Source organism: Bos mutus, chromosome 23 (genome assembly GCF_027580195.1).
Source record: "Bos mutus isolate GX-2022 chromosome 23, NWIPB_WYAK_1.1, whole genome shotgun sequence".
NCBI lineage: Eukaryota > Metazoa > Chordata > Mammalia > Artiodactyla > Bovidae > Bos > Bos mutus.
This window is the reverse complement of record NC_091639.1, coordinates 36391864-36415832: the sequence shown is the minus strand read 5'-3', so window position 1 is coordinate 36415832 and position 23969 is coordinate 36391864. Positions and strand designations below refer to the sequence as shown.

At 40.1% G+C, this 23969-nt stretch overlaps 1 protein-coding gene across 3 annotated transcripts in view; it reads right to left on the bottom strand.

Moving 5' to 3' along the window:
- KIF6 (kinesin family member 6) overlaps window positions 1–23969 on the bottom strand; it is a 428472-nt gene that overhangs the window by 313777 nt on the left and 90726 nt on the right. For all 3 annotated transcript variants that reach the window (XM_070360917.1, XM_070360918.1, XM_070360916.1), the window contains exons 4-5: window positions 22140–22287; window positions 17378–17487 (exon numbers count right to left, since the gene is read on the bottom strand). In XM_070360917.1, the coding sequence (XP_070217018.1) occupies window positions 17378–17487; window positions 22140–22287 (258 nt within the window). The remainder of the gene's footprint in view (window positions 1–17377; window positions 17488–22139; window positions 22288–23969) is intronic.

The following is a 23969-nucleotide window of genomic DNA, read 5'->3' as shown; positions in this document are numbered from 1 at the left end:
TGTCATAGCTTTTCTTCCAAGGAGCAAGTATCTTTTAATTTCATGGCTGCAGTCACCATCTGCAGTGATTTTGGAGCCACCCCCCCAAAAGTTTCTCCTTCAAGTCTTCATAAAGGCTTTTAGCTTCCTCTTGAATCAGCATTAAGCTGAGCAGGATTCAAAGCTGGTGCTGATCCTACATCTACACACTGAGAAGTTTTTCCGTCTTCTTTATAACTTTTCCATGCTTCTTCAATATTATTGTCAACATCATTGGCATAGCAGACTTCACATGTTCCGTCATCTTGTCTGTGTTCTTTATAATTATGCCAACTGTTGAATAATTCATGTTATAGGAACAAGCAATGTCTACCATATCTCACTCTACTCTCTCAGTTATTTACTTTATCATTTCCATTGCTATCACTTGGCACCTCTTAGTGGTACCAGCTACATCACCACTGCTTTTACACTTGTTTCTGAACATCTTGGGACTGAAATAAAGATACTAAACTACTGTACTATATACCTGTGGTGTGTGTGCTCAGTTGCTCAGTTGTGTCTGACTCTTTTTCGACCCCGTGTATTGTAGCCTGCCAGGGCTCCTCCGTCCATGGAATTTTCTAGGCAACAATACAGGAGCAGGTTGCCATTTCCTTTTCCAGGGGATCTTCCCAATCCAGGAATCGGACTTGCGTTCACATCTGCATTGGCAGGTAGATTCTTTACCACTGCACCATCTGGGAAGCCCGCTCTCTATAGTACTGTACACAAAAGCACACCTGCGTGTAGACGATGCACACACGTGACAATGCATGCCAGACGTGTGAACTTATGACTGGACGTGCAAATGAACGTTAGCATCGTTAAAAGTTCACAAGGTGAAAGCTTGAATGTAGTGTATCCTACATAACTCAAGAATGCCTGGTGTCCATGTGGCAACAACTCCCAAGAAGCTTCTGCTTCTTGCTGTGCTTAGGCTCCCGGATGCTATGAAAACAAGTATCATCAAAACAACTCAAGAAATAGACCTGCTGGCTACTGCTATTGAGATGCAAAACCAAAATGAGAATTATCCATGGTAGGCAAAAACAGAACCAGATTAGGTACAATTAATGTGTAGGAGAAGCAACACCTTTCTCACCAGTGGTTATATTAATTTATTGGCTATTATCATTTAATTATTTCACTAAGATTTAGCATGTATATGAAACATTCTTTGTTTTTTCTCAAAATTGTATCCAAATATGATAACAATTTAGACTGCTAATAACTTAATCGGATCATCTTTCTATATTATCTTAGATTAACCAAACTTCTCCCACCCAAACAATATCACATCGTAACAATTAACAGACAGAATGGCTCCCAAGTGTAACATAGGTAGGCATGACTTACAAAGACTCATCTATTGCCTACAGCAACCACCATTTGCATGATTTTCCAGAAGTAAATATTTAACAAAAAAAACTACACTTGTTACCTTCCCTCTAATACTAATACCCTTTGCTAATTTCCAACTACATTCAGCTGCCACATTCCTTTTATTAATGCTCCAGGCTCACAAATAATTCATCATTGAATGAAATGTCTTGTTTGGCTTAAATCCATATGGTAATTACAAAGCCATACACTAAAATTATCTTCTTCAGTGCTACTAACATTTTTTTTTCAAGGAAAATCATTTTCCTCCCATTTTCACTAATACTTGCTTTCTAGTTTAGAGTTTATAGTTTCAGTATCACAAATTATGTGCTCAAGTTTTCCACATTTGGGGAAATTACAGAAATAAATAGAACTAGAGGCAATGGATTTGCAATTTTGGAAAAACATAGCATTTCCTCTGCCAAACAAATAGCTTTATACACCTCTAAGTTTACTCTATGGCATTTTACAAGTTCTGAGTTTATTTACTTTCAATACTTTCATTTTAATATAAACTTTATTATTTTTCCAAGTATAAAAGGAATACATGCTTCTTGTAAAAAAAGTTTGAAAATTTTAAAAGTAGAAAGAATTTTAAAAGAGTCCCATCACAAGGACAATGTCAACTACAAATTGACACTTGCCATCTACTTCTACAATGATTAAATCATGAGCTGCTGTAGCTGCTGACCTTCAACAACCCCCGAAAAAGAGTTCAGGGTGGAGAGCAGAAATGAGGGAAAAATTGGCAGGACAGGTCTTCCTGATTGATATTTTCAGGAGCTGATTTTATGATCCCAATTTTTGTATCTCCTCATATCTAGGAAAGCACCAAAATCCTACATGGTGACGAGCGTTCCTCATGACTAGCAAAAGCATCACAAAACTAGGAGAAAACTGGGGAAAATATGTGCTTGATTGTATGTATTCCCCCTTCACCAAAATCACTCATATACTCATCTTTCACCACCATCCTCACCACCCCCGCCTCTTTGGAGCAGCTTCTCAGAGCTATCTGAGGTTCTGTCTCCCAGGCTGCCGCCCTCATTTTGCCCCAAATAAAACTTAACTCACAATTCTCACATTGTGCATTTTCTTAAGCTGACAACAATGACACACATATTGATATGATTCCTCAATTTCCTTGTTATACCGCTTAATATTAATCATGCTATTTTCCTTTGACTATTTTTGGATACAAGTGCAAGAAAAGGAGTGGGGGGGTCTCCATGGTTGGATTTTCCCCCTAAGTAACTAAGTGTGGCTCACAGTGCAGGTTGCCTGTATGGGGTCTGATGTCCCTTTCACCCTCTAAGGCTCTGATTTTGTTCAGGGAATTATTTTAAAACACTAGTTTTTCCCTGACTCCCTTGCAACCACAGCTGGCCATGTGACTTGATTCTGGTTAGTGATAAGTAGGTGAAAATCAATGGGCAGAGCTTCTGGGAAGACTGTTAAAGGGGCAGCCTTAACCAATGATTTTTTTTTTTCCTTTTCTCTTCCAGGAATGTGGGCGTGGTGTGGAAGGAAACTCAGGCATTTTGCAGACTGAAGTCACCTGCTGAGATGGCTCAGCAGAAAGGCACAAGGAAGGCCCTAAGGCCTCCCGAAGCTTCCCAGGCAGCCCTGGCTGCAATCTACAGAACCCTTACTGTGCTCCAGCAGTTGACGGGGAAAGAAGGAACTGTTTGGTTAAGCCACAGTAAACTGGACTGTTGTTACCCAGTTATTAGTTGATTCACTAACAGAAATGTCTAGTATCACTGACTGAATAACTCTTCCCTCTATCCACATTAAATAGTAACATGGTATAGGATCTGATTCTGTTTTATCTGTTCTTCACCTGTATAATTTTCAAGCAGTATAACATGATTTCGTTATTAGGGTTTTTACCTCATTGGGGCAGGAATCCCTAGAAGAAATGGAGCAGCCATCATGGTCAACAAAAGAGTCTGAAATGCAGTACGTGGATGCAATCTCAAAAATGACAGAATGATCTCGGTTTGTTTCCAAGGCAAACCATTCAATATCATGGTAGTTCAAGTCTATGCCCCGACCAGTAACACTGAAGAAGCTGAAGTTGAACAGTTCTATAAAGACCTATAAGACCTTTGAGAACTAACACCCCCAAAGATGTCCTTTTCATTATAGGGGACTGGAATGCAAAAGTAGGAAGTCAAGAAACACCTGGGGTAACAGGCAAATTTGTCCTTGGTGTACAGAATGAAGCAGGGCAAAGGCTAATAGAGTTCTGCCAAGAGAATGCACTGGTCATAGCAAACACCCTCTTCCAATAACACAAGAGAAGACTCTACACATGGACATCACCAGATGGTCAACACCGAAATCAGACTGATTATATTCTTTGCAGTCAAAGATGGAAAAGCTCTATACAGTCAGCAAAAACAAGACCAGGAGCTAACTGTGGCTCAGACCATGAACTCCTTATTGCCAAATTCAGACTTAAACTGAAGAAAGTGGAGAAAACCACTAGACCATTCAGGTATGATCTAAATCAAAGCCCTTATAACTATACAGTGGAAGTGAGAAATAGACTTAAGGGACTAGATCTGATAGACAGACTGCCTGATGAACTATGGACGGAGGTTCATGACATTGTACAGGAGACAGGAATCAAGACCATTCCCATGGAAAAGAAATGCAAACAAGCAAAATGGCTGTCTGGGGAGGCCTTATAAAAGGCTGTGAAAAGAAGAGAAGCAAAAAGCAAAGGAGAAAAGGAAAGATATACCCATTTGAATGCAGAGTTCCAAAGAACAGCAAGGAGAGATAAGAAAGCTTTCCTCAGCAATCAATGCAAAGAAATAGAGGAAAACAATAGAATGGGAAAGACTAGAGATCTCTTCAAGAAAATTAGAGATACCAAGGGAACATTTCATGTAAAGATGGGCTCAATAAAGGACAGAAATGGTATGGACCTAACAAGCAGAAGATATTAAGAGGTGGCAAAAATACACAGAAGAACTGTACAAAAAAGATCTTCACAACCCAGATAATCACAATGGTGTGATCATTCACCTAGAGCCAGAAATCCCGGAATGTGAAGTCAAATGGGCCTTGGGAAGCATCACTACAAACAAAGCTAGTCGAGGTGATGGAATTTCAGTTGAGCTATTTCAAATCCTGAAAGATGATGCTGTGAAAGTGCTGCACTCAATATGCCAGCAAATTTGGAAAACTCAGCAGTGGCCACAGGACTGGAAAGGTCAGTTTTCATTCCAATCCCAAAGAAAGGCAGTGCCAAAGAATGCTCAAACTACCACACAATTGCACTCATCTCACATGCTAGTAAAGTAATGCTCAAAATTCTCCAAGCCAGGCTTCAGCAATACGTGAACCCTGAACTTCCAGATGTTCAAGCTGGTTTTAGAAAAGGTGGAGGAACCAGAGATCAAACTGGCAACATCCACTAGATCATGGAAAAAGCAAGAGAGTTCCAGAAAAACATCTATTTCTGCTTTATTGACTATGCCAAAGCCTTTGACGGGGGATCACAATCAACTGTGGAAAATTCTGAAAGAGATGGGAATACCAGACCACCTGACCTGCCTCTTGAGAAACCTGTATGCAGGTCAGGAAGCAACAGTTAGAACTGGACATGGAGCAACAGACTGGTTCCAAATAGGAAAGGAGTACGTCAAGGCTGTATATTGTCACCCTGCTTATTTAACTTATATGCAGAGTACATCATGAGAAACGCTGGGCTGGAAGAAGCACAAGCTGGAATCAAGGTTGCCGGGAGAAATATCAATAACCTCAGATATGCAGATGACACCACCCTTAGGGCAGAAAGTGAAGAAGAACTAAAAAGCCTCTTGATGAAGGTGAAAGAGGAGAGTGAAAAGGTTGGCTTAAAGCTCAACATTCAGAAAACGAAGATCATGGCATCTGGTCCTATCACTTCATGGGAAATAGATGAGGAAACAGTGGAACAGTGTCAGACTTTATTTTTTTGGGCTCCAAAATCATTGCAGATGGTGATTGCAGCCATGAAATTAAAGTACGCCTACTCCTTGGAAGGAAAGTTATGACCAACCTAGACAGCATAGTCAAAAGCAGAGACATTACTTTGTTCACAAAGGTCCGTCTAGTCAAGGCTATGGTTTTTCCAGTGATCATGTAGGGATGTGAAAGTTGGAGTATAAAGAAAGTTGAGCATCGAAGAATTGATGCTTTTGAACTGTGGTGTTGGAGAAGACTCTTGAGAGTCCCTTGGACCACAAGGAGATCCAACCAGTCCATCCTAAAGGAGATCAGTCCTGAATATTCATTGGAAGGGCTGATGCTGAAGCTGAAACTCCAATACTTTGGCCACCTGATGGGAAGAGCTGACTCATTTGAAAAGACCCTGATGCTGGGAAAGATTGAGGGCAGGAGGAGAAGGGGACAACAAAGGATGAGATGGTTGGATGGCATCACTGACTCAATGGACATGGGTTTGGGTGGACTCCGGGAGTTGGTGATAGACAGGGAGGCCTGGTGTGCTGCGGTTCATGGAGTCGCAAAGAGTTGGACACGACTGAGCAACTGAACTGAACTGACCTCATTTCAGTATACAGTGTCACCAGTTCTCCTTCATTTCTTTATTTTTCAAACATTACTTTCTTCTTGTTTTTTTTTTTTCTTTCAGATAAACTCCAGAATAATATCATTTTTTTAAAGTCTCTCATGTTTTGCTTGGAATTTCATTGAACTTCTACATCAATATGGGAAGTACTGACCTCTTGAAAGTGGTCACACTTCTCATTCATAATAGTGTCATTTACCTTCCTCTTTTATTTCTCACTCCACACTATACTGTTATCTTCACAAATCTCTGAATGTTTCCTGAGTTATTTCACCTTTTATTTTTGCTATCATAAAAGAATTCAATGTTGCCATTATTTCTTCTACCTGGGAGATTCCTGGGGCTTGCTTCTTAGATTCAGTTAGATAAGTACCGAAAGATAACAGGTCTTCAGCCAGCCTGAAGAGCCTCTGTCTCACATCTGGTTGGTAACCACCAGCTTTGATTTTGTAAAACATTTTCAACTGCCCTAAAATTCAATCTGAAAACACAAGGTCCAGTGTAATTGGATAAACTGCTACGGATACCCAGGTTGTAACTGCTGTGGAAGTTTCAGAGCAGGGAGATAATATGCTACCTGTGACCCTAGTCACCTGGTCCAGACGACCGCTATAGCTACCTGATGGAGCCTCTTCCCTTCACTCACCGAGATTTCATGCTAAAGCTCTTGCCCACAGGCACTCTCTCTAGGAGGGCTCAGCACTTCTCCTGCCTTGGCAGCACTTGTCAGTCTGTGGTTTGCTCAGAACTCTGGCCTTGGCAGATGCCAGCAAAATTAGGACATCACTGAGGGTCACGGGGGCAAAGACACTGGTGTGAGGGAACTGAAGTGAGCTGTGACAGAAAATCAGTGGCTGATACGGGCTCTATCCATAAAACTGCTCCAGCTGCAAACTATGCCTTTTTTTGCATTTACGGACATTATTACAATAGCTGTATAGTTGAGGAGTTGTGTTTTACAGACGTCTCCTGAGGTGTTTCATGGGCATGTTACATTTTCCAACTAAATGGTTAGTGAAGATAAGAATACAGTTTAAATTCTTTATAACACCTGAAAAGAGCTCACTGAAATTCTTGCAATGTAGTGAGTGCTTCATATACATGATATTGACACTCTCAAAAGGTTGTAATACTTTAGTAGAGCTGTAAGACTTAGAGGTGTTTCCAAATCTATGTATTCATCTGCAGGACAGAATAAAGTGACCTGGTAAGCCTAAATTATTCACAATTCTTTTAGGTAACTTATGATTTTACTTTATATGCTCAAAATTCAGAAGAGATTTCAAAAAACATAATGTAGTATCAGAATAAATCAAACAATCAGACAACAATTATGAAGAGTACCTGGACAGTAAATTAAAAAAAAAAAAAAAACAAATCCATACCAACACATAATTTTTAAAGTGCATTTTACCTCTTAATCTCAGGAAAAGAAATTATATGCATTTGTTTATATACATATTACAAGGAAAATGGAAAAGACTGTGGTGACAACATTTTACATGTCAATAATTAATTTCATGTGACTAAATCCCCCCCAAATCTACATTCCTAATGTATGAGTGAAAATACTTTAGCTATTTCTCCCACAGTCCTCCAAATCACATATTAAGCAAATGATGGTGAAAGCACCTCTCTTACGAACGGAATGTTTGTGCCCCCTCTCCCCCGAATACAAATGTTGAACTGTAGAGTCCAGAACAGTGATAGATGAGCCTCTATTGTTTAAGTCTCCCAGGCTATGGTAATTTGTTACAGTAGCCAAGGTGACTAAGACAACCTTCTATCTAAGACATTTCTGATATTGAGAACGATCTCTTCCAATTGGCCATTTGGAGTAGAGGAAAAGCAGCTTCCCCCTTGTTATTACTCTAGCAGGACAGGCTTCCTCACTTTTCAGGCTAGAAAGTTCCTCTATTCCTCTACAGTGGTCATTGGTAATGTTCCATTTTTCCAGGAATGCAGTCCCTGGTCAACCCACGAAGGACACAGAGTACAACTGACCAGCACTGGGCACTGGTCACTTGTTCAGATAATCCCACAGGATGGAAGCTCTAGTTTCTCAAGAGGTCGACTCCCACAGGTGTCAGTAATTGACTCAGTAAAAGAGAAGGGTGGGGTTAGTTTTAACTTTGAGATCTATGGATACAGGTCTGCTGCTGCTGCTGCTGCTGCTGCTGCTAAGTCGCTTCAGTCTGTGCGACCCCATAGACGGCAGCCCACCAGGCTCCCCCGTCCCTGGGATTCTCCAGGCAAGAACACTGGAGTGGGTTGCCATTTCCTTCTCCAGTGCATGAAAGTGAAAAGTGAAAGTGAAGTCGCTCAGTCGTGTCCAACTCTTAGCGACCCCGTGGACTGCAGCCTACCAGGCTCCTCCGTCCATGGGATTTTCCAGGCAAGAGTACTGGAGTGGGGTGCCATTGCCTTCTCCAATGCGTACAGGTCTAGGAATCTCAAATGCTAAATGGGGCCAGAAAATGACACAAAAGAAAAGTGTAATGCAGTAGGTAGGTGTAAGAACTGAAGGCAGCCTGCTTCATCTAAAGGCACTGACTTTACAAATTTTAAACATAAAACGTGTAGACCAAACAAAGCGTATTTGGCACTGATGCAAGGAGTGTCCACAGCGTAAGTGAAAGGACCAGCTTTCAAAAGGACCAAGTTTCCTGAGACTAGAGGAATGCAAGTGATGGGGGGGAAAGGGTGGGAGGCAGCAAGTTGAGGGAATTTGTGTTTGAGGAAATGATCAGTTTACAAGTCCGTACCACTAGACTAGAGCTCTCTGAGGTCAGGAGCAGGAGCTCTCAGCCCCTCCACAGAGCGTCTGACACACAACAGACAGAACTGCACTGGACTCAAAGCTTTGGCTCACACAAGAGCCTCCTGGGGCCTGAAGATGCCCAGAAGTCACAGTCTTCCCAAAGCTCAGATGGAGAACCGAGATAAGCCTGGGGTGTCTAGGCAAGAAGAGCACCATCACCCCCAGCTGTAGGGGCTGGCTGCCTGGGGCTGATAGCCTATCTCTTGCCAGAACACGGAATCTTGGGGAAGTATCACACAATCTCTGTGACCCTTAGTTTAGTCATCCATAAAAACATGGATTATGATGTAATAGGGAAGAACTTTTTGTATTCTATTACAAATTAATCACTAAAGGGATGCTGCCTATAAGCTTAGATGGTAGTCGTCCGTCTCTGGGAACACTGCTTCCCAGGTGATAAACATTAAGCTAAAATACCTTGGTTTAGCTCACAGGAAACATCCTGACCTGTGAATATCTGTGAAAGACTGCAGGGAGGAAGAAATTAACACATTCCCTCTGGAGGTTGATGGGAACCAGGAAGTGTTTGACTTTACTTTCTCCCCTTTCAGAATAAAAGGAGTCTGAATTCAAACTCAGGCAATAGTTTTGCGGGGGTGGAGGGGGGATGAGCCTGCCATCTTCTTGGTTTGCTGGCTTTCAAATAGCATCGTTATTCCTTGCCCCCACAACTAGTCTCGATTACTGGTGAGCAGCACAAGCTTAGACTCTGTAAACAGTGATACTTCCTTTAATGAGAGGTTTTCCTGGTATCTCAAAGAGAAACTTTCCCTAGGTGGATGAGTGAAAAGATTAAGGTGGACGGGCCTGCATTAGAAGCATCTGGGATGCTTGTTCAAACATAAATGGAACCTTCTGGAGGTGGAGGCCAGGGATCTACATCTTTAACAGTCATTGCTGGTAATTCTTCCACACAGTTAAATTTCAAGCCACTGGATTATGACATTTTCCAGTTTTGCCTCTCCTGAGTCCTATTGCCACGTGAATGGTCCTAATAACTTCCCACAATGCTCCAGACTCTCTCTGACCTCCATCCATCTCATTCCTGTCCTGTACACTACTGAGTGATATTTCTTCCTGAAATATCCAGTCATGCTATGCCCTGGATTAAAAATCTTCAAGGCCTGCACCTTGTTTGCCAAATCCTTGTTTTTTTACCTTTCCAGTCTTAAAGTTCTCACCTGTTCCTTCACTGGGTTCCTGCTGAACAGGTCTATTAAAGTGTCCCAGGACAAGGTCTCTGCTGTGCAAATTCCCTGCCTCTGTTTCCACGTGGATGCCACACTCCATGGCCCAAAGTCCTAGCCTCTCCTTCAAGCACTATTCCATGTGCCGTCTTCTCGAGTCTTTTTCTGATTGCTTGACCCGGTGTGACTTCTTTTTCCTCTAAGCCCTTGCTATTCTCTGTGCCTCTCTTAGGATTTTCATATTCCACCTAATGCTATTTTGTACTATTTTTATCCACTGTGCTATGAGCTCCAGGAAGGCAAAGCCTATGTTGGTAAATTCAGTGCCTAGCAGAGTGTGTGGAACCAAGTTGGATTTCAATAACTGTTTGCTAAATCCATGAGTGATTCCACATGACTAGGCTGTAAGCCAGGGAGGCAGACACTTTTTGCAACTCCTGTGGCACTTAGCAGAGTTTTATATCCAGTAGGTATTAGAAATGTTGTAAATTTAAATTTAACATCTGTCAGTTTTTTTTTTCCTTTGATGACAAATTATTTAAAAAACACAACATAGCCAAGACTTCAATACTGAATGCTAGAATTTACTTTTTTTTTTTTTAACAGTAATAACCATGACTGTCTTTGGAACCTTAAATGGAATATGCATCTGTATTTAGGAATACTAAAATTACACTAAAGTAAGGTGACTATTTTCCCTATGGTTAAGACCAGCAGTTATACTGTTTTACTTCGTGAGACATACTTAGATTCTAACTATATTCCCTTTATAGCATATGACATAAGGAGCTTTCAAAAGAAGAAGTTCTATTTTCATTTAAATTACTAAATGCAGAATAGCTCTACTACACATCTGTGCATAAGCATATATATGTCTATAGATAAAAATATAGCCACTTACTGTTTTAAATTAAAATTACATTTTGTGATAATTGTGGATTTACAAGCAGCTGTAAGAAATAATGCAGAGAGGTCCCATGTACCCATTACCCAGTTTTTTCCAATGGTCAGTCAGTTCAGTCACTCAGTCATGTCCAACTTTTTGCGACCCCATGAATCCCAGCACTCCAGGCCTCCCTGTCCATCACCAACTCCCGGAGTTCATTCAGACTCACGTCTATCGAGTCAGTGATGCCATCCAACCATCTCATCCTCTGTCGTCCCCTTCTCCTCCTGCCCCCAATCCCTCCCAGCATCAGAGTCTTTTCCAGTGAGTCAACTCTTCGCATGAGGTGGCAAAAGTACTGAAGTTTCAGCTTTAGCATCATTCCTTTCAAAGAAATCCTGGGGCTGATCTCCTTCAGAATGGACTGGTTGGATTTCCTTGCAGTCCAAGGGACTCTCAAGAGTCTTCTCCAACACCACAATTCAAAAGCATCAATTCTTCGGCGCTCAGCCTTCTTCACAGTCCAACTCTCACATCCATACATGACCACTGGAAAAACCATAGCCTTGACTAGACGAACCTTTGTTGGCAAAGTAGACTCTGCTTGTCAATGTGCTATCTAGGTTGGTCATAACTTTCCTTCCAAGGAGTAAGCGTCTTATAAAATGATATTAAAGTATCACAACCAGGACCTTGAAATTGATACAATCCACTGATTGAATTCAGATGTTCCAGTTTTGCTTTTGCTCACCTATGCATAAGTGCTTTAGTTCTATGCATTTTGATAGTTTGTATATCCACCGTTACAGCCAAGACACAGGAGGTCCATCACCACAAGGATCCATCACTGGACGCATATAACCATTTCCCCTTCCCACCCTAACTCCTGTCAGCCACTGATCTGTTACTTACTTCTATAACTCTGCCAATTAATGAACATTACATAAGTGAAATCACAAAGCATATTATCTTTTGGGATTGGCTTTTTTTCCACTCAGCATAATTCCCTGGAGATTCATCCAAGTTGTTAAGTGTATCAACAGTTCATTCCTTTCTGTTATTGTCATTTTCTTAAACTGAAGATCCATAGTTTACATCAGGGCTCGCTCTCTGTGTTGCAAGTTCTGTGAGTTTGTACAAATGGGTGAAGTTATATGCCTACCGTTACAGTATCAAATCTGATAGTCTCACTGTCCCCCAAATCATCTGCGCTTCACTTATTCATCCTTCTACCCTTGGCAACCCTTTCAACCACTGGCAAACACTGATATTTCTACTGTATCTATAGTTCTGCCTTTTCCAGAATGTCATACAGTTGCAATCATCGAGCGTGCAGACTTTTTTTGCTGGCTTTTGCACTTAGCACTATACATTTAATGTTCCTCCATGTCTTTCCATGGTTTAATAGCTCATTTATTTTTATGGCCAAATAATATTCCACTACATGGATGTACCACTGTTTTTCTATTTGCCTATTGAGAAATATCTTGCTTACTTTTGGTTTTTGGTAATTATGAATAAGGCTGCTATATCCATGTGTGGGTAGGTTTTCACGCTGTCATAAATTTTCACCTCATTTAGTTAAATACCTAGGAGTGTGATTGCTGGATCATATTATGGTAAGACTTATGCTTAATTTTGTAAGAAATTAGAAACTGTCTTCCAGAGTGGCCATACTATTTTGCTTGCCCACCAGCAATGATAATAATGCAATTCGACTTGCATTACATTCTTGTCAGCATTTGATATTGCTAGTTTAACAGCTTTAAAAGGTGTGTGGTGGTATCTTGTGTTTTAACAATTCTTCAATGACAGATGATGTTGACCATCTTTTCATACACTTATTTACCATCTATATATCTTCTTTGGTGAGATGTCTCTTCAGATTTCTTCCTCGCTTCTTAACTGAATTGTTTTCTTACTGTTGCATTTTAAGAGTTCTTTGAATACTTTGGATACAAGTCCTTTATCAGATATGTGTTTGGTAAATAACTTCTCTGAGTCTCTGGTTTGTCTTTTTAAACTACTGAAAGTGCCTTTCAGACAGCCGATGTTTTTAACTTTAATGAATTCAACTTACCTGTTTTATTCCTTCACAGGTCATACTTTTAGCCTTATATCTAAAAACTCATTGAGAAATGACTAGAGCAATAATTGCAAAAAGGGATTGACTTTAGCTTGGTGCCCTGGCAGTACATATACAAAGACCACAGGAAGTCAACAGGCTTGTAAATGCATCTGCAAGAGCAGAGAGATGGAACCCATTAGAATATAAGAGGACAAAGAAACAGAAAAGGCAAAGTACACGTGAGAAGAGCAAGGGCGGGTGTCCATCACGTGACTTGGGAGGAAGCTGTGCTGCTCAGTGCTAAGGAACCTATTCAGTTCAGTTCGGTTCAGTCACTCAGTCGTGTCCGACTCTTTGTGACCCCATGAATCGCAGCACGCCAGGCCTCCCTGGCCATCACCAACTCCCGGAGTTCTCTCAGACTCATGTCCATCGAGTCAGTGATGCCACCCAGCCATCTCAACCTCTGTCGTCCCCTTCTCCTCCTACCCCCAATCCCTCCCAGCATCAGAGTCTTTTCCAATGAGTCAACTCTTCGCATGAGGTGGCCAAAGTACTGGAGTTTCAGCTTTAGCATCAGTCCTTCTGAAGAACACCCAGGGCTGATCTCCTTCAGAATGGACTGGTTGGATTTCCTTGCAGTCTAAGGGACTCTCAAGAGTCTTCTCTAACACCACAGTTCAAAAGCATCAATTCTTTGGCATTTAGCTTTCTTCACAGTCCAACTCTCACACCCATACATGACCACTGGAAAAACCATAGCCTTGACTAGACGGACCTTTGTTGGCAAGGTAATGTCTCTGCTTTTGAGTATGCTATCTAGGTTGGTCATAACTTTCCTTCCAAGGAGTAAGCATCTTTTAGTTTTATGGCTGCAATCACTATCTGCAGTGATTTTGGAGCCCCCCAAAATAAAGTCTGACACTGTTTCCACTCTTTCCCCATCTATTTCCCATGAAGTGATGGGACCAGATGCCATGATCTTCGTTTTCTGAATGTTGAGCTTTAAGCCAACTTTTTCACTCTCCACTTTCACTTTCATCAAGAGGCTTTTGAGTTCCTCTTCACTTTCTGCCATAAGGGTGGTGTCATCTGCATATCTGAGGTTATTGATATTTCTCCCGGCAATCTTGATTCCAGCTTGTGCTTCTTCCAGCCCAGCGTTTCGCATGATGTACTCTGCATAGAAGTTAAATAAGCAGGGTGACAATATACAGCCTTGACATACTCCTTTTCCTATTTGGAACCAGTCTGTTGTTCCAGGAACCTATTACTGATGCTATTATTGTGCCATATCAAAATCACCTTGAATTCTCTGTCACATGGTTAACCCAAGTATAAAAATATGGAAGGGATCAAAAATGTGTATTGTCATTGTTCCTCAAATGGATGACTTCAAGAGAGAACCAAGGTCAACAGACATCTTGCCTAGTAATTTTGAATGTTATTCAGAGTGTTTGGAACATTCCCGCTCACAACAAATACAGCCAGTCAACCAGACAGACAGGATTTCAGAGTTAAAGCCTGTTCTGGTTCAGGAGTGTAAAACCAGATTAACAGTGCATCCACACTCTTAATCCAATCCAGGTACAACAAAAGTCATATCCCATTATAAAGACTTGCTTTATCATCTTAGTAAAAGGTAAAACCTTCAAAATCCCCAGAAAACTAGCAGACTCAATACCAGTCAAATCCCATTATCCCCACACCAAAAGACTACAAAGCTCTGAGCTGTTCTGGGATTTTATACTATTGAATGCATCTGAAGTACACAGGATACAGTCTTGGGATATGGGAATCTCCTTTCTTAATGAGAATCTTCTCATTTTTATTTTAATGAGATTTGTTGTCATGTAATTATAGTCTGAAACATAAGAAACTTTCAGACCACTTTTGTATGTGTGTGTGTGCGTGTGGGGGTGGGGTGGGGTGTGGGGTAGTTCATTAAAAACATCTGTTTTGTAACTGAGGGCACTTTTGACTTGAGTCAGTGAACTCCTTCTCCAGCAAGAAGACAAAGCTACTAAAGAAGGAACTGCAGTTTCAGACAGGAAGCTGGCACCAGCTATAGGGACAACCCCACCAACACTGAGAACCATGGCTAAATGCCAGGCATGCTGGGAAAAGGAGAGTCTCGGAGGGAGTTAAGCCTTTCTCTTGCTCTCAAGAGGCCTGAGGGTATTTTCTAGCAGGACAACAGAACATACCTAGAGCACTTCTTATTCTTCTGTGAAGGGGAGAAGAACCACCAAATAAATTCTACCACCCTATGAGATCACTAATCTGTGAACTTTAGACACTGGAGGTTGGATGGTTGTTAAATATTATATAATCCAATGCCCACATTTTACAGACAAAGAGAAATCCAGGAAAGTGAAAAAAATGGTTTAAGCTTGCAGGTTTGGGACTAGAACCCAAATTCCCTGCCTTCTAATCAAGTGCTCTTTCCTCTAGATCACATCACCTCTCTTAGAGCTCAAAGGGCTTTTCTCACTCCTTGGTCTTCCCATAGTTAGACTGCACCTAATTACTCAGACTCAGACCTGTCTCCTCTCTCTCTCTCTCTGTCTCTCTCTCCCTTTCTTCCTTCCTTTCCTCTTATTTATTGCGTATCTCTCAGATTTCTCTCTCCTCCATGTTCATCACAGTCAAGCCCTTCATTTCTGGGTTTATTACTAAACATGCTTCAAGCTCTTCAGGGTAGATATGGCTTGTTAAAAGCAATTTTGCATGCTTGCTCAGTCACTTCAGTCATGTCCAACTCTTTGCAACCCCATGGACTGCAGCCCGCCAGGCTCCTCTGTCCATGGGGATTCTCCAGGCAAGAATACTGGAGCGGGTTGCCATGCCCTCCTCCAGGGGATCTTTCCCACCCAGGGACTGAACCCACATCTCTTATGTCTCCTGTACTGGCAGGAGACTTCTTTACCACTAGTGCCACCTGGAATGCAATAGTTATCCTAGAGGTACATAGATTAGACTGGAGGCTAGGAGACTCATTAAGAAGCCTATTAGAATAAAGATCAATCTCATACCAAAAACCTGTCATTCAAGTCCCCCAAAGGCTGGCTTCAGTTGGCCTTTCTGCTTTCACTTCACATGACTCCTCGACACATAGCCTTTCTGTCTTAAACACTATTGCTTCTATCCTTTCCGTGAGGAAACTGTTTCCTTTTTTGTAAACTTAATTCCAATGATTTCTTTAAGAGCAATTTCTTCCATGGAGTCAGTAGTCTTTCCTTTCTCTTAATTTTTATACAAATGTTAAGAGTACCAACAATAATCCCCTTTCCTAATTCCCTCTAGAAAATACTGTTAGCATAAAAAAGATGAGATGTAAAAACTCTTAATCAACATTTACAGAAGAATATATATGTTTTTATATATTCTTTATATATATATTTTTATGATCTCTTCTTGTTTCCTTTGCAAATTAAAATAAGCAAATCGCTGTTGACCTTTTTGGTAGAGGATTAACATATAGTTTAAACTGTCTTAGAATAGTTAATAAGAAAAATATCACAATACATTTTCTTGGCTCTACCAACATTCTAAAGATGTCTGCACAAAAGTATATGAATTATTACTAAATATATGTATAACTTAGGCAAATATTCAAGCAAACAGTGAGGAATATTACATATATGCTTACAGAGTAACTTATTCCATTGTGAGATAAGTTCTGAAGACTCTATTTCTGTTTCAGTTATGAAACTATCAGTGCCAATCTGACCAGAAGCATGTCAATGTTAGTCAATAACTGTAGAGAAGCATTTGGGGAAAACAAAGTTTTATTTTCTCTCTTCTCTGGTGACTCCGATGGTAAAGACTCTGCCTGCAATTCAGGAGACTGGCGTTTGATCCCTGGGTTGGGAAGATCCCCTGGAGAAGGGAACTGGCAACCCACTTCAGTATTCTTGCCTGGAGAATTCCCTGGACAGAGGAGCCTGACGGACTACAGTCCATGGGGTCACAAAGAGTCAGACACGACTGAGTGACCAACACTAACTAAAGTTTTACTTTCTCTCTTTCGAATTCTTTTATTGCTAATTTGAATATCTTCCTCAGAGAAAGGCCACAATTGGAGGAGTAAAATGGTCTCATTTCACGTGGCAGGAGTAAAGCGGTGTTGTCAGAGCCCATCAGTCCTCTCGGCACCCACTCTGAGAACAGTCACTGTATCCGCTTGTACCAGCTCCAAGAAAGACTGTTTCAAGAATGGAGTTTCAAGCAATTTTAGGTCCCATCACTACTGTCTATTTGTCATAACTGGAAAAAATATCCACTATACTACAAAAAGATTCTGTTATCCAGTATTTGTTAATTATGATTGAGACCAGAAACATACAAAGTTTCAAAGAAAACAATTGAAGGGAACATCTGAAAGTAATTTCCCCCCACTCTTTGTTGTTCTGCTACTCACGGCAAATCTTCCAAACTGGAGGCTTCATGTCTTGGATCCAATAGATCATAACCACATTCATTGTAGATTTCCAAATAGGAAATGTGCGTTGTATATATTTTGCTGCTGTCCTGATTGGGAAAGAGAAAGATGTTATTAAATGGCTATAAATCATGATTCAGCTTAGAGAGAGATGAACACATTTATCTTTAGTTCCCTTACAGTTTCTCTCCTTCACTCTCTCACTTTGCATGGTTTTCATTTTCAGTTCGTGACACTTTCAAGTTGCCAGTTACCATATGCATGAAGCTTTTTTTTTAAGATGGCCAACATCCATGATTACAAGCAACTTCAGTCTGTTATTTTTTATTGTTTCCACATTATATGTAAAAAGTCAATATACACTTGAAATGGACCAACTTGGTTGCAGAACTGTATAAAACACTATTTTTTACTTTCAGACAGGAAAAAAAAGAGAAAAAAACAGAACACAGAATTGTTATTTCAGTTTAAAAACTTCAGTAGCCAAAGAATTTCCATCTTCAATCATAATTTCTTTTTAACTTTTCTAATATTCAAATTTCCAATGACAGATAACAGACAGTAAATAGATGTGGAAAGTGAATTCCAGGGGATAACAATAAGATGGACATTAACAGTAACAGTAAGATGGACATTAACAGCTCACTACTTATACCTTGCATGCTCAATTGCTCAGTCGTGTATGACTCTTTGTGACCCCATGGACTGTAGCCCATCAGGATCCTCTGTTCATGGGATGTCCCAGGCAAGAATACTGGAGTGGGTTGCCGTTTCCTACTCCACTTATACCCTACCTGTTGGGTTAATTTTCCTTGCCCAAGAGGCAAATTAGAGATATTCAGCTATTGATTACAGAAAGGCCTTTTCTGTGCGTCATTGCTGAGATGCAATGATACAGGCATCAAAGTAATTAAGATAGAAGTCAAGGTGACTGGTCCTTGTCTCAGTTCTGTCAACAGACAGAAAGAACTCACTCCCTCTTAGATGGAATAAAACAGGGGATTTTTTTTTTTTTTTTCAGGTCTCAAGAAAAATTCAAGCTCTGTTTTTCAATACAAAGTATCAATAAGAGCACCTCTTCTTGTTTCCCCCAAGACAGAAATGCTTCCATTTCTGCAAATACTAAGAGTCCTGCTACTCATAAGAGGAGAGTATATTTGTGTCTTCTGGCAAGAAGATCGGCAGATTGTCAGAGTGGATATTTATAGGTAGGATTCTTTTCTATATTCAAGAAAACCCATTTGACAGGTATTATTCAAAGAAGGAGAAGATGGGAAAAGAATCACGGCCTGCAAATCCAAATCTGGAATCCTGGTCCTGGCAACTCTGAGCTGCTACCAGGTCAGGCCTCTGTTCCACACCTGCTGAAGTGAGGAAGTTGGATAAGGACTGTGTGTTCTTCAGGTTGAAATTAATATGATTCTCTGGCCCTAAAATGGCCCAAACTATCCACATAAAGATACTACCACTTCATAAAAATGAAATAATACATGAAAAATTAAGGCAGTTCTCAGCTAGCACATGACTACAGTGGGATACTCAAACTACAGCTGAAATGCCATGTCTGGTGTTCTGCAAAAGTGACAGCATGGACTGAATCTCTACTAAACAACTTCTCCCAACCAAATGCTGGAAATCTTGATGTAGGTGATGCTGGCCGCTAACACTGACAAATGATCTATCAATTATATTAGTGTCCTCGTTTAGTAAAGGCATCATATCAACATAATTTAGGGGGCTATAGCTTACATTCGTGCAGGAAACAAGAGCCTACAAATACACACTTCAACGCTAGACAGTCTGAGTGGCCTTTAGTCTAAGCCAATGTTTCCTAAAATACAGCTTAAAATACTTGTGGAAAAAAGTGCTCCATGATCAACGTACGTGCTGTCCATCCCTGAAAGATTCTAAGAGCAAGTTACAATCCAAGGGGAATCACTCAGCAACATCCTGAGATCCTGTCTGAAACAACACATGTCTAAAACTTATCTGAACATATCTGACATGTCTCATCGATTATGGCTTGAGATTTTAGTGTACAAATATGAATTCATCTCAGCACCAGACAAAGCTGGGTTAGAGCGGTGGCTCTGCCTTTATAACTGAGTGATCCTGCGCCCTTAGCCTCATGTTTAATCACGAAATCAGGGATAATAACCTTTAATTGCAGAACTATTGTAATGGAGAAATAAGTCTCTGTATTTTAAATCCTAACAACAATGCTAGGCACCAATAAATGTTAATAGGCACCAATAAATCATTGCTGCTGCTGCTATTATTATTTCTGAAAGCCTCCAAACAGAGAATTCAGTATGTGAATACAGAAAGAAAGGAAAAGAAAGGCAAAAAGAACAAACTGTATGTTCATCCACAGGGAAGAAACTCTTCTTTCAGAAACCAGAAGAAATTAAAAAAGTCAGGAAAATGGCAAGTCCATTGCCCTGAGATGATAGGGATAATTCCTTTGGCTCCTCCAGCTCCTGCGTTTTCTGGGCTTTTCTTGGAATACACACTTAAAATTCACTGAGCTATGTGGCAGCTACCTTTCCTTATTACTCCTTTTTTTTTTTTACTGTTTAGGAGTGCCAGACTGTAATGTAACACACATGTTCCCTGCAGACAGCCTTTTCTCCTGCCCCCAAACAAGTATGAGCCTCACAATACTCAAAAATAATGAGTGGTGATTTCTAAAATAAATGGAATCAATTTTCATCTTTGAAAATCTTTGCAAATGTGCTATCACCCATTCACAGGCATTTTAGCACCTGGTATGCACTAGTTCTTAGTTTGTCTTGAGATAAATACTTTGCATAAGTCAAATGTTTCCTTTAAGGAGTCTGGAGAGCACCACGTGACTTCTAAAGCAGTCAACTGGGGCAGCTGAGTACCTGTCGGCATTTCTCAGCTAAGAAGTAAAGAAAAACTTTATGAAGAATTTCAAAGCTGCCTCTGGCTCGTTCTGCCACAGTTCAGTCGGTTTATAACAAACGCATTGTGCCCCATCCTGTTAATCTGTTCGTTTATAAGGAGTTGTCCTGGATGGGGGTCCCTCCAAGTCCAGGAGGTTATTTAGAATCATTCAGAATGAAATGAGGTTTAGAGTAATGTCAATGACAAACAGATATAAAACAATGAACCCAAGTAGGTACTTGGGAGATATTTAGACTTTAAAAACTGTATTTTGGTAACCACAGATGAAATTTAAAGACAAATATATTTTATATTAGGAAAGAATTTATTTTGTTAAACTTAATTAGGGGATTAGCTCCATTCGTTCTAAGTTTCAAAGGGTTCTTTGAAATTGGTCAGAAGTCAATTGGCCAGAAGACATTAATGGCTGTAGTGATAGCTATCGTGTTTTGAGCATTGCCTATGTGCCAGGAATTGGACAGTATCTTTAAATACAGTATATTCAATTCTCAAAGCCACTCCACAAGCCTGAGACATCGAGCAACTGCCCGAGTCCACACCCTGTTAAGCGGAACACTGAGAACCAGGTTGGCCTGTACCACCTTCAGTGATTTCCCCAAGACAGCACACTCCTACATTAAGCCACAAAAACTCCTAGAAATTATATTCCCAGTTTGTGAGATCTGGGAACGAAACAAAACAGCTAATGTCAGAAATAAATGAGTAAATGAAAAGGAAGAATTTGGATTCAACATATATATTATACTCAATCCTTTCCTTCCCAAATTTTCTGGCACGCAGAGCTGGCATGTTTGTGCTAGGGAGAGATGAGCTGAACTAATGGGTAATTGCTACTTTATGGGTGGAAATTAGAATTCTGCATATCTCAGCAATTCTCATCTTTGCAACTCAAAATGTAAGCAGTATACAGTGGAGAAATTTTGGAAACACTGTTACACTGACCCAGTTAGGCCATTCGTTACACAGAAGTGATACAACCAAAGAAGTGCAGGAACTAGCAGAGATGCCAGAGATTGTCTAGTACAATGCAGTCCCTATTTTCAGAGGAGAACTGAAACCTAGAGAATTGAAGTGACTCATTGTGTAGGATTTGTTTAAAAACAGCCAGCAAAATAAAGCCAGCCTCATTGTCAGTTTTCTCAGTTTTAAAATGGGGATAGAGATACCTACACTGTAAGTTGTGCTAAATCTTGATACAGAAACAGATACTTGGGGGACATAGTTTTTTGAGGCAGCAACCCGCTGTGTCCCCCTTTGCGTAGCAAAAGTAATAAAGCTACCCTTTGCTACTTCAAAAAAAGAAAAAAGAAACAGGCATTTGGAACTATACAATAAATGATGCATATACTATAGAAAGGAAACTCCTCTTCATAACAATATTAATTGCAATAGGATGTTTACTGTGGTAAATTCCTCTGGGCTTCCAATAAAAGTGTGAAGGAGGTAAAGCCACAGTATCCTTTTCACTGCTTTAGTAGCTAAAATAAAAGATATTTTTCAATTTCTTAATGAGAAATAGAAGATATTAGTTGGAAAAATGTGTTATCTGTTCTTTTAACCTCCATGGATGTATCAGAAGGAACTCCCTTTGAGTCTTTGCTGAAGCAGAATCACTTAAAATGAGGCACCTTCTGGATTTCTACCTTTTCAGCAAAACCCCAAACTTTCCTTAAATGTAAATTATGGCCAGAGTTACTACGCAGTATTTCCTCATTTGTATACAATACAATAAAATGTCACAGTGAATTTTCCACCCACAGTAAATTTCTGCGGAATGTATCGAGCATAAAATGAACTGGAAGCTTCATACCTTTTGTAATTGCTCAAAAATGTATGACAGTGTCCTTGGGATGATGCCTCTGTCGCTGTAGCGCTCCGCCCCGCCCGTGATGGTGAACGTCTTACCGCTGCCTGTTTGTCCATATGCAAAGATGGTACCATTGTAACCCGCCAGGACGCTGCATAAAGGAACGACACACTTTTAATATCAAAATGGCTAATTGTATTTGTATTACGCATGCACGCATGCTAAGTCGCTTCATCGTGTCCGACTCTGCGACACTTTGAACTGTAGCCCTCCAGGCTCCCCTGTCCATGGGATTTTCCAGGCAGGAATACTGGAGTGGGTTGCCATGCCATCCCCCAGGATCATTTGTATTATATGGCTATTTTAATAGCAATTTGATTCAACACTACTGAAAAGACATCTATAGAAATATCTATAGAAATATTTGTGGATGTGACTAGCTAGCTAGGAATTATTTTTTATTTAGGAGTCTTAGCACATCAATCCTTTTCTCTAAGAAAGAACTAGTAACTCAAATGGGATCCAGTCATCTTAAATATTTTCTTCTGTTGTTTGAATAAAATTTTTATTTTAGAATATAATTAACCCTTGGACAACAAGGGTTTGAGCTATGCGGGTCCACATATAATCAGAATTTTTTCACTAAATACATACTACAATACTAATTGATCCTCAGCTGGTTTAATCCATCGATGCAAAACCAGGAATACAGGGGGCTAACTGTAAAGCTATACTTGGATTTTCAACTGCAGGGAGGGTTGGTGCCCTAAACCCCTCATTTTTCAAGGGCCAAATGTAGTTGACCCTTTTATATTTACAGAAAAGTTGCAAAGATAGTATAGGGAGTTCACATATACCCCACGCCTGGTTTCCTCTATTGTTCAGATCTTAGACTAATATTGTACATTTTTCACAATTAATGAACCAATATTGAAATATATTATTACAAACTCTACACAAATCTCCTTAGTTTTTAACATAATTTCTCTTTTGTCCCCTCTTCACTGAGATAAAGTTGGCATTATATAAAATTAAGGTGTACAATGTGATGAATTGATTCAATATATATTGTGAAATAATTACCACAATAAGTTGATTTAATAAATCCATCAACACATTCATCACCTCAAATAAGTATCTTTTTTGTGGTGATAACATTTAAGATTTTCTCTCTTTACAACTTATAAATACATAATACAGTACTGCTAATTATTGTCACTGTGCTGTATATTAGATGCCCAGAACTTACTCATCCTATATTTAGAAGCTTATATCCTTTGGCCAACATCTCCCCATTTTCTCTACTCCACAGCCCCAGGTAACCACCATTCTACTCTCTATTTCTATGAGTTTGTTCTTATAGATTCCACATATAAGTGAGAACATACAGTATTTGTCTTTAACTTATTTTACTTAGCATAATGCTCTCAAGGTCTATGCATGTTGTCACAAAAGAATTTTCTTCTTTTTTATAACTGAATAATATCCCATTGCAAATATATACCACGTCTTTATCTATTCATCCATAGATGGACACAAGTTTTTCCATGCCTTGCCAATTGCCCTGGGAGTGCAGACATCTCTTTGAGACAGTGATTTCATTTACTTTGGATATAGAGTTGACCTTTGAACAACCTGGGTTAGAACTTTGACGTGGACTTTTTTCAGTAAATACAAAAAGCCTTCTGCATTTGTGGGTTTTGCACCTTCAGATTCAACCAACTGTAGATTCAAGTTTCCACCCAACGTTCATTGAATCCACAGATTCGAAACCCATGGATACAGAGAATCAAGTATGGGACTTGAGCATTCATGGATTTTGGTGAACGCAAG